Source organism: Oncorhynchus kisutch, linkage group LG15 (genome assembly GCF_002021735.2).
Source record: "Oncorhynchus kisutch isolate 150728-3 linkage group LG15, Okis_V2, whole genome shotgun sequence".
Taxonomy (NCBI): Eukaryota; Metazoa; Chordata; class Actinopteri; order Salmoniformes; family Salmonidae; genus Oncorhynchus; species Oncorhynchus kisutch.
Window position 1 is genome coordinate 9,488,205 of NC_034188.2, and position 12,380 is coordinate 9,500,584.

General features: G+C 43.7%; 1 protein-coding gene across 2 annotated transcripts in view; it reads left to right on the forward strand.

Annotated features, from left to right (window-relative positions):
* The window catches only part of LOC109905912 (proton-coupled amino acid transporter 1-like), a 54,100-nt gene that overhangs the window by 14,497 nt on the left and 27,223 nt on the right, over window positions 1–12,380 (forward strand). For both annotated transcript variants that reach the window (XM_031789597.1, XM_020503561.2), the window contains exon 8: window positions 9,264–9,482. In XM_031789597.1, coding sequence (XP_031645457.1) covers window positions 9,264–9,482 — 219 coding nt within the window. The remainder of the gene's footprint in view (window positions 1–9,263; window positions 9,483–12,380) is intronic.

Below are 12,380 nucleotides of genomic sequence, written 5' to 3' on the forward strand. Positions count from 1 at the left end.
GTCCCTCTTGCTTTAGCCCACAAAGCATTTAATTCCCTTATGATTCTTGTAAGTTCCTTAGTAAACCAAGGGTTCTCTCTGCCCTTAAAAAAAGGGGTTATCATCACTGGTGTGGACAAGATTCCAGCAGTTTGGATGTTATCATCACTGGTGTGGACAAGATTCCAGCAGTTTGGATGTTATCATCACTGGTGTGGACAAGACTCCAGCAGTTTGGATGTTATCATCACTGGAGTGGACAAGATTCCAGCAGTTTGGATGTTATCATCACTGGTGTGGACAAGACTCCAGCAGTTTGGATGTTATCATCACTGGTGTGGACAAGACTCCAGCAGTTTGGATGTTATCATCACTGGTGTGGACAAGACTCCAGCAGTTTGGATGTTATCATCACTGGTGTGGACAAGATTCCAGCAGTTTGGATGTTATCATCACTGGTGTGGACAAGATTCCAGCCAAACTCTTCTGCTTGTTCTGTTACTCAGCTACAGTGCATTCGGAAAGTATTCAGACCTCTTGACTTTTTCCACATTTTGTTATGTTACAGTCTTATTCTAAAATGGATTAAATCGTCCGTCCGTCCCCCCTCATCAACCTACACACAATACCCCATAATGACAAAGCGAAAACAGGTTTTTAGAAATTTTTACAAATGTATTAAAAACAAATACCTTATTTACATAAGTATTCAGACCCTTTGCTATGAGACTGGAAATTGAGCTCCAGTGCTTCCTGTTTTCCATTGATCGTCCTTGAGATGGTTCTACTACTTGATTGGAGTCCACCTGTGGTAAACTCATCGGACACTGTGAAAGCTGAAACCAAGTTTATTCTTCCCAAAGGATCGAACAGCTGAATCGACAACATGTTTACAATAGTTGGTGGTATTTGTACCCCACTTTGGGTGAAGTCTCTTCCATCTCGCTAAACATTGCATCTTTATGGCGGTTAAATTAGCGTCCAGACCCAACCCATCTCTATGTCTACAGTGGAATCTCTCATTAGCTCCGCTTCCTCTGTCATGGCGTCTTCAAGCTCACCCATTATGCAGCTAGACCTCATTTCACGTGACAGCTATGCACCCTCCCGAGGAGAAACATGACGATCTTTACTGCTGCAGGTGCTGTACGGAGTACTGTGTGTGCACTCAATCTCCAGAATTCAGCCCGTGCCCTCGGTTATCTCTTGCTCAGCCCGTGCCACTTCCACTTGGGAATATACACACTGCAACGCACGGGTCACTTCCTGACGACGTAGATCCACTAGATCACTAATTTGTGACGTGACTAACAGCCCCCGGTTCTCCCATCGGTCTCCCAGTTACCAGCTACCAAGCCATGTGACATGAGTCCTCAAACTGATATCCCAACAATGCTACTAAAGTAATGCCCATGATGATGCATACCTCAAACTCCCTCATTTATACCGTAGTCCCATTCCAAGCTGCCTCCTTCAATTACTGTCCCTACAGCGACTGCCGTGAGTAACTACTTCATGGAATCTGTCAAGTGTTCACCAGTTGTTATGATTGGGGAAGAGATTAATGAAGTTGGAATATCCAACCTAACACAACTCTGAGTCACAGGTTTCTTGAAAGTTGACAATAGTGATGGCATTTCAGACACTATCTCTTCTACTCTCACCATGATCTGGGTCTGTGTTAATGTTCAATTGAACTCCTAATAGACCCTATATTTTGCACAGTTCGCTGTGTAGAGAGACAGGAGGACAGTTATCTCCAGTAACAATATACAGTTGAGGTCAGAAGTTTACATCCACTTAGGTTGAAGTCATTAAAACTTGTTTTTCAACCACTCCACAAATGTCTTGTTAACAAACTATAGTTTTGGCAAGTCGGTTAGGACATCTACTTTGCATGACACAAGTAATTTTTCCAACAATTGTTTACAGACAGATTATTTCACTTATAATTCACTGTATCACAATTCCAGTGGGTCAGAAGTTTACATACACTAAGTTGACTGTGCCTTTAAACAGCTTGGAAAATTCCAGAAAATTATGTCATGGCTTTAGAAGCTTCTGATAGGCTAATTGACATCATTTGAGTCAATTGGAGGTGTACCTGTGGATGTATTTGAAGGCTGCCTTCAAACTCAGTGCCTCTTTGCTTGACATCTTGGGAAAATTCAAATGAAATCAGCCAAGACCTGAGGAAAATAAACACAAGGACCTTGTGAAGATGCTGGAGGAAACGGGTACAAAAGTGTCTATATCCACAGTAAAACGAGTCCTATATCGACATAACCTGAAAGGCCACTCAGCAAGGAAGAAGCCACTGCTCCAAAACTGCCATAAAAAAGCCAGACTACGGTTTGCGACTGCACATGGGGACAAAGATTGTACTTTTAGGAGAAATGTCGAAATGTCCTCTGGTCTGATGAAACTAAAATAGAACTGTTTGGCCACAATGACCATCGTTGTGTTTGGAGAAAAACGGGGGAGACTTTGAAGCCGAAGAACACCATCCCAACCGTGGAGCACGGGAGGGGGGGGGGGGGGGTCAGCATTATGTTGTGGACGTGCTTTGCTGCAGGAGGGACTGGTGCACTTCACAAAATAGATGGCATCATAAGGGAAGGAAATTATGTGGAAATATTGAAGCAACATCTCAAGGCATCAGTTAAAGCAATGACCAAGCATACTTCCAAAGTTGTGGCAAAATGGCTTAAGGACAACAAAGTCAAGGTATTGGAGTGGCCATCACAAAGCCCTGACCTCAGTCCTATAGAACATTTGTGGGCAGAACTGAAAACGCGTCTACGAGCAAGGAGGCCTACAAACCTGACTCAGTTACACCAGCTCTGTCAGGAGGAATGGGACAAAATTCACCCAACTTATTGTGGGAAGCTTGTGGAAGGCTACCTGAAACCTTTGACCTTAGTTAAACAATTTAAAGGCAATGCTACCAAATACTAATTGAGTGTATGTAAACTTCTCACCCACTGGGAATGAGTTGAAAGAAATAAAAGCTTAAATAAATCATTCTCTCTACTATTATTCTGACATTTCACATTCTTAAAATAAGTTGGTGATCCTAACTGACCTAACACAGCAAATTTTTACTCAGATTAAATGTCAGGAATTGTGAAAAACTGAGTTTAAATGTATTTGGCTAAGGTGTATGTAAACTTCCAACTTCAACTGTACATAGTCTCTGGGAATAATACCACTCTATCACCACGACCTTCCTTAATGAGCCTCCACTGATCTCCACCCCAGTCACATTCCATCTCCCTTAACAACCTTCCTTAATGAGCCTCCACTGATCTCCACCCCAGTCACATTCCATCTCCCTTAACAACCTTCCTTAATGAGCCTCCACTGATCTCCACCCCAGTCACATTCCATCTCCCTTAACAACCTTGTGCAAACCTTTTGTCTCAACCACGGGCCTCGTGTGAACCTCGCCTCCTGCTACAGATACATGTGCACATATAGCATTCCATCTAAACCCGTAACACACTAGTCACTACTCCTAATGCACTTCTACAGTTATAAACACACACTAAAACATTCTTAAATCAATTAGTCAATATAAATCTGTCCTTCCTCTGGAACAATGATTCCACGAAACCTAAAAACATATTGACTTGAAAAGGAAAGCGGGGATAATTTCACAGCACTTTTGACTTTAAACTGGGGAAAGAACTGTCCATCTGTTATGTTCTATGCCCTTGTGATGCCCGGCTCCATCCTTGGGTGTTAATAACGCAAGACACAGACTATGAGCCTTGTATGCAATTCATTGTACCGTATCCTCCAGCAATCTATATGTATTGTTGCGATTTAACATAAAAATTCTGATGACATGGTAAAAAATTTTTTACAAAGAAATTATGTTTGAACCTAGCTATCATCCAGTGAGTTCTCCTAACAACCTCCCTGTCTAAGGACACTTAAAGATAAGGTTTCTAGAGCCCTCCCTAGGCATAATACATTTGGGCAGTGCACCCACCCCTCACAATTTGAGAGCAACTCTCTCTCGCTGAAGCTGAATCATAACTAAATCATTTTTATAAATTATCCAACTAATTTAGAATGACAGTTCTTAGTGTTTTACTTGGAGTCTTATCACGTGAATTTGAGCTTTTCAACCTGGCACACATCATCACGGTTAGAATGTACATTTATAAACGGGGGCCTTTTATTGCCGGTAATGACTATTCTCATTACAACCCCCCCCTTTTGTCCCTGTTTTCCTGTTGTGAGAGGCATGGTAATGTTAGATCGCTATCTCCAATGTATTCTTTGTCTAAATTGTTCGCAGTGTGTAAGCCTTCTTCAATCCCACCCCCTCTCCTCCCGGGCATTTCCTCCTTCCCAACGGCACATATGTAACTCTTGTCTGTCACTTTTGATGGCCCTTGGTAATGTCCCAATTTCAATATAAAGTAATATGTTTTTTCCCCCACATACAATCCTCTCACCTGAGCCGCTACCACCATTCTGTCTGGTCCATTTCTCTCAGCAGTACACCAGGAGCATGATAGAAGTTTGAATGTGATCTCTCTCCATGCTCACTCCATATGCGCCGTCTCCGGACTCATGGCACACTCCTGCTGCCCGTACGTACCCAGGTTAATGGCTCGGACTCCGATTGGTCCAAAGTCTCTGTCACATTGAACGCCTTCGTTGCTCTTTCTTCAGCCGGTTAGGGAGGGTTTTGAGTTTCACACACACTGTTTGTGGTCAAATTATTCCTACATGCATTAAGACACGATCGAACATCACCTTCCATGATAACCTCGAGAGGACAGATCAGGAAAAACAGTTTAGTTCAATTCATTTCGGATTCAAGAAATCCAGACAAGCATTGAACTGTATGACAAATTATTACCATTCCCAATTTTCTTAAATAACATTATCTCTACGACAAATGTCAAAGAGCATAACAACATGCTGTTACTGTAGAAACAACCATTGTCAAAGTTAGTTCATACTCCCTTATTCTACTGCTGACCGCTCTGAAGAGTTACCAGATCAGAGAATTAGCACCCTAACCCAACAATACAGTAGACTCAATCTGGTGTAATTTGTATCGATACAAAGACACAACAAAATGAAATCATCAATTCACATATCACAATCCATTTGGAGTAACTGTCAACCCATTATTAACGTATCTTTTTCCTTCTATATGCAGACTGAACAAAATACGTTTGTGTATTTTACCCAAAGGCCCCTGGGAACTATTTCCCCTTCGAACACATGATTCACATCGTCATTCAAAAACATGTTCCATCAAAAATAAACAAATTCGAATAACCAATCAACTCAGAATTACAACTCTTGATAACTCCATGTGGAAATAATGGTATCTCGTAAAGTAATTGCATACCCAAATTAAAACCAAGTTGATAAGACCCCACACAAAATAAATCCCACAGTATCAACACCACTAACGCATATGCATAATCGGTTGTGTGTGTGTGTGTGTGTGTGTGTGTGTGTGTGTGTGTGTGTGTGTGTGTGTGTGTGTGTCAAAAACACACAAGAACAGGCCTTATCTGAGAACTCCGTTTCTAATTCAGAACCTTTTTACACTTAAAACTGCTGAATATCACTAACTGCTCTCCCCAATACCACAGTCTCTGGGAACATTCCAACGAGAGATAATGAAACCCCCTCCTCTTCTGGAAAACAAAGTGTACATTTCGTTAGCATTCACTATGCTACATCTTAATCAGCAATCCAGAAGTATTAATTATAAACCGAAGAAGATAATGGTAAATCCACGGTCCATTACTCCAATCATGTTTTAATCCACCCCATCCTATTATGTATTTAGCATGTACTACCCTTAGACACGGTGACTTATTCTCACCACGAGTCCAACAATTCACTGGTCTCTTTCCCCTATGATTCTGCATGACCACCACACTACCATGTTCATGAACAAAAAATATACCCATATGCTAATTCCTCGTGAACCCCCTCCACCTTTTCGTCCATTCTAGAAATCTATTTCAGAGTAAGACGACATAAAATGTAAATCTATTCGTAATAAAATGACAGAATGTCTCATGAGATTAAAAACCTCCCAAGGTTTTCTGAGTTTGCGAGGAGTGTTTGGCCAGATAATGTCAATGGGTTTCCTCCTTAGAACCCATCCCCCTGGTATTTCGATTAGATCCTTCAACCCAATATGCTTTTTCCTTTGGCAAATTTAGCCAATTTCTCACCATAAGGAATCCGCGATATTTGATCCTGGCGTCTATTAAAAAGTTGTGTAAGACGTGATGACATAGAAACTGTAATCTCTATGACCTACTATTGATCGTACCGAGGCCATACACCGCTATGTGGAAGTTTCCTGTCCTGCTGCTTTCAGGAGGATTTGTTGTTGCTCTTTTGAAAAAGAGGCGAACGCCCCGTATACAGCAGGCAGCATGTTTCCCCGTATACAGCAGGCGGCATGTTTCCCCGTATACAGCAGGCGGCATGTTTCCCCGTATACAGCAGGCGGCATGTTTTCCCCGTATACAGCAGGCGGCATGTTTTTCCGTATACAGCAGGCAGCATGTTTCCCCCGTATACAGCAGGCAGCATGTTTCCCCGTATATAGCAGGCAGCATGTTTCCCCGTATACACCAGGCAGCATGTTTCCCCGTATACACCAGGCAGCATGTTTCCCCGTATACACCAGGCAGCATGTTTCCCCGTATACACCAGGTAGCATGTTTCCCCGTATACACCAGGTAGCATGTTTCCCCCGTATACAGCAGGCAGCATGTTTCCCCCGTATACAGCAGGCAGCATGTTTCCCCCGTATACAGCAGGCAGCATGTTTCCCCCGTATACAGCAGGCAGCATGTTTCCCCCGTATACAGCAGGCTTCTTTCCTACTTTACACTCCTTTTTCCAATGACCAACAGCCCCACACCTTTGTTTTTTCTCTACGTTTCGGTGCCTTACCTTGGCCATTGAAACTATAGTTAGTGACTTTCCCTGTGGTCGTATTAACCCCTCGCACATCTGTTAAGTGAGCAGAGTTTTTTATTTTCTACTCATAAAGCATCCTGCTCTATTTCATCCACTACCCCCTCAATTGCCATTTTTTTTAATCAAACCTGCCATCAAAACCGAAGTACAAATGATATCTATGTACTCACATTTTGAAGCTGAGTACATCTACAAATGAATTTTAATCATAAGTAAGTTAATAAGTTATAATAATAATAATAATCAGTTATACTCTTCTGTTGATTAAACGCTGACATCAAAACACTTGTATATTGAGCTTGCGATTTCTCATTGACGTCATTGTGCACAACAGCATGTCTGAGTTCTTTAGTTTGATTTGAGTTTTCCGTCAACAGGGAAGTGCTGGTCAATTTGACCCAGTTTGCTACATTTTTCCCATATTCGAGCCAAATTGGTAGAATGCTCTTGCGCTTCTTTCAGCGGCCTCCATGGCTTTATTAAAATCCTCTAGCTCCGCTTCACAGGGAGAATCTGGTCCGTCTGTCACCATATCAATAGTTATTATTCCCAAACCTCTCCCGACCGTGTCCCGGGTGTTTTAGATTTCTTCACTCCCGTCTATAAAACCCACCTTCTATTAACTACTTTCTAAGGTTGCTCTACCCACTTCCCCGGAGAATAGTTATGGTATTGATACCCACTTCCCCGGAGAATAGTTATGGTATTGATACCCACTTCCCCAGAGAATAGTTATGGTATTGATACCCACTTCCCCAGAGAATAGTTATGGTATTGATACCCACTTCCCCAGAGAATAGTTATGGCATTGATACCCACTTCCCCAGAGAATAGTTATGGCATTGATACCCACTTCCCCAGAGAATAGTTATGGCATTGATACCCACTTCCCCAGAGAATAGTTATGGCATTGATACCCACTTCCCCAGAGAATAGTTATGGCATTGATACCCACTTCCCCAGAGAATAGTTATGGCATTGATACCCACTTCCCCAGAGAATAGTTATGGCATTGATACCCACTTCCCCAGAGAATAGTTATGGTATTGGTAACGGCACTTAATACCTTGTATTAGAACCAAAACTACAGTGTCTGTTAATGTATTACTGGAGAATACGGATGACTCAATGTCTTATTCAAGTGTAGCGCATCAAATATCACTGTTGTTGATAACACACATTACCAGAATGATTCACACTTCCTATTTCCACATAATCTGTCATGGGGCATAAACCAACCTCTCTCCTTATTGCTAATGTTCCTACACGAATCTCAAACAGTTTTCAAATATCTTATTGCTTTTCTTTTAACCAGGCTTTTCTTCAGAGTTTATAGGTAACCTTCTTATCACTATCCACATACGCTCTACTGCCTCACTGTCACTGCAGCTGAGATTTCTGTCCCCTTTTACAGATCTCGCAGAGGAAAACCTCCACTTGGGACCTATCCTTAAAGGAACCCACCCTACACCATATATTTACGACCGGTCCTTTCTCAATGGGCCCTACTGAATAAACTCAGGCTTTCTAGATCCGTATCCTATAAGTGTTCAGCCTACAATTTTCATCTCCCCAAGATATCAAAATGAGTGGAAACAACAGGTGTAGGAACTGTGCCTACCTTGTTTGTTGCCAGCTCTGGACTCTCTGGTTTGACTATAAATCATGGTGAATCCTGCCGACAACGCCAACCATTAGGTTCTAATTATTAGAGTAAGAACTCAACGGACACTGTGAAAGCTTAAACCAAGTTTATTCTTCCCAAAGGATCGAACTGTTGAAGCGACAAAAACATGTTTAAAATAGTGGTGGTATTTGTACCCCACTTTGGGGTGAAGTCTCCTCCTTCTCGCTACACATTATCTTTATTGCTAGGCAGGAAACTAAGTGATACGGGCAATAACATTGCCCCCTTAATGTGACCTGGCCTCCACCCCCTTCATCACTAATCCATGACTCTCTCTCCCCTTATCAATGCCTGCCACATGTGATCGCTTTCCCTACAGTCTGTACATTCCAAGCTTAATTGCAACCACCATATACCTTCCTCCTACAGATAACCATTAGCCTCTGTAGTCCCTCGGCTATGGCACCCCTCAGGTCTCTATTATAGCTAATGATTCATAACATTTAAAGTTCAGACATCCCAAAGCCATCACTATCCATCGGTTGCTTGCACCTTGCTGGAAAGGGCAATATGAAGAAAATACCAGATCCAGCAGAGTACAGTTTAGGATGGCATGACGTGAGCGAAGGATACCCTACTATGTGTTCACTATACTTTGGCATTCTTCCTTCAGGTGGTGGAGGCTTCTAACGGGACAACCATGAACTGCCACAGAAACCAGACGGCTGTGACCGTCCCCAGCTTTGACTCCCGTCTCTACATGTTGTGTTTCCTGCCAGCCATTATACTCCTGGTGTTCACCCCAAACCTGAAGTATCTGGCCCCACTCTCTCTGGCAGCCAACCTGGCCATGTGTACTAGTCTGGTCCTCATCTACTTCTTCTGCTTCACGGTAGGTACTACAGGGCTGTTTTCTGCTTCACGGTAGGTACTACAGGGCTGTTTTCTGCTTCATGGTAGGTACTGCAGGGCTGTCTTCTGCTTCATGGTAGGTATTGAAGGGCTGCATCTTCTGCTTCAGGGTAGGTACTGCAGGCCTGCATCTTCGGCTTCACGGTAAGTACTGCAGGGCTGCATCTTCGGCTTCACGGTAGGTACTGCAGGACTGCATCTTCGGCTTCATGGTAGGTACTGCAGGACTGCATCTTCGGCTTCACGGTAGGTACTGCAGGGCTGTCTTCTGCTTCATGGTAGGTACTGAAGGGCTGCATCTTCTGCTTCAGGGTAGGTACTGCAGGACTGCATCTTCGGCTTCACGGTAGGTACTGCAGGGCTGCATCTTCGGCTTCACGGTAGGTACTGCAGGACTGCATCTTCGGCTTCACGGTAGGTACTGCAGGACTGCATCTTCGGCTTCACGGTAGGTACTGCAGGACTGCATCGTCTGCTTCACGGTAGGTACTGTCTTCTGCTTCATGGTAGGTACTGCAGGACTGCATCGTCTGCTTCACGGTAGGTACTGTCTTCTGCTTCATGGTAGGTACTGCAGGACTGCGTCTTCTGGGGGGAGGGACTAACATGAACTTGTCCAAATAAGAAACGCAACTTTTCATTGCGAAACGTTTTCTGTTGCAAAACAGTTTGCTACAGTGTGCACTAATGAATACACTCCAGTCCCATGACACGTGTTACATTCCCTAGCAAGAAACCCTCCCAAAATGTTGTCAAACAGAAGGGGGAACTAATGAAGAATCACTAACAACAACCAAAACGAAACTGGTGGGGTTTTAGGAGGGGTTCTGAAAAACACTCATGAAGGTGTCTACTGAAAGTTGACTTGCAACAACTGGGACCTAAAAGACACCCACCAGGAGCACCCACTAAAAGAAGAGAAGAGGCAAACACAATTAAAACCAACGCCAAACTTCGACAGGAAGGAGACCACAAAGTGGAGCAGAACAGGGGTAAATCAGATTTTGTTTTTGTTTGTTAGAAATCAAAATGGGGAGAGCCAACTGGAGCACTGGGCCAGCCACTATTAAATATCCCCTGGGCCAGCCGCTATTAAATATGCCCTGGGCCAGCCGCTCTTAAATATCCCCTGGGCCAGCCGCTCTTAAATATCCCCTGGGCCAGCCGCTCTTAAATATCCCCTGGGCCAGCCGCTCTTAAATATCCCCTGGGCCAGACGCTCTTACATATCCCCTGGGCCAGACGCTCTTACATATCCCCTGGGCCAGACGCTCTTACATATCCCCTGGGCCAGACGCTCTTACATATCCCCTGGGCCAGACGCTCTTACATATCCCCTGGGCCAGACGCTCTTACATATCCCCTGGGCCAGACGCTCTTACATATCCCCTGGGCCAGACGCTCTTACATATCCCCTGGGCCAGACGCTCTTACATATCCCCTGGGCCAGACGCTCTTACATATCCCCTGGGCCAGACGCTCTTACATATCCCCTGGGCCAGACGCTCTTACATATCCCCTGGGCCAGCACAGGTAAAACACATACTGACTAACGAGGTGACACCAATGTGATAACCTCTAACCTTGAAAAATAAATGTAAAAGCCTGTAACACACTGGGCCGTTCCCTCAGTCTCAGCTTTAGTTGGTTTATTCATGACGTTGGCACTTAAAAGGTGAATTACAGTAAATACGTAACTTACTTGATGCAAAGCTCCAAAACATCCGTTCTTAACGGTAGTAGCCATCTAAATCCACTGCCTGTTATGTATATAATGAAATGTTCCAACAATATGATATCATTCTAATGTAGGCATTCTATAGCAACCAGCCCCGCCACCCCTATCTCTCCACTGATTGGGTTGTGGTTGTTATGGATGAAGAGGCAATGACTAGTGACAGGCAGTGTTGTGTTCGAGACCTATTCAAGTCCGGCGCAAATCGAGTCCGAGTCGAGACCAAGACCGGAGGGTGGGGTGGTGGTGGGGGGAGGGGGGGTGTTGAGGGTTCCAATTCAGTTTAGACCAGGGCAACTAGGAACTCTGTCGTGGTTTTAATTTACTGTTGAGAGTTACAATAGTAGAATACCAAAGGTGCAATTTTCGAAATTTGGTTGTACATCAGCAGTTGTCTTTTTATGCCAGTCACTGACAGTTACTCAGTTAGTCAATGTCAGCTAACATTTTATAGCGAGTCTAGCTGCCAGCTATCTAAACTTTTAAAATAATCCTGGTCAAATTACTGACTGGGGGCCCTCATTTGATCATCAAATATCATGTTAAAAACTGTACATTGTTCTCTCTGCTCCATGGCTAAATGTTCTCTCTGCTCCATGGCTAAATGTTCTCTCTGCTCCATGGCTAAATGTTCTCTCTGCTCCATGGCTAAATGTTCTCTCTGCTCCATGGCTAAATGTTCTCTCTGCTCCATGGCCAAATGTTCTCTCTGCTCCATGGCCAAATGTTCTCTCTGCTCCATGGCTAAGTGTGTATAATTGCGGCAAACGTGTTTCTTTAAAACAAACAAATAGGCTAGAGCCAGCTCTGACTCTGTGGGCATCGATGTGGGTGCAGACCCATGAACCCCTGTGGCCCTTCATCATGAGTTCTGATTGGTTTTGTGGCCCCCACCTCCATCAAAGTTGGCCATCTCTACTTAAGACATTCAGAATGGTGAACAAATGCATTCTGGGGGCAAATGGAGCCACTTCAAATGATCACTATCCCAAACAGATGTATAATAGATCAAAATACAGGTACCTGCGTCAATAAAAGAAACTGCTTGAGACAAACTATACTGAACGCGGGTGCTGCCACACAGATGTGGTTTCTGAGTTAATTATGCAGTTAACATCCCATCATGCTTAGCGTGGTGTATAA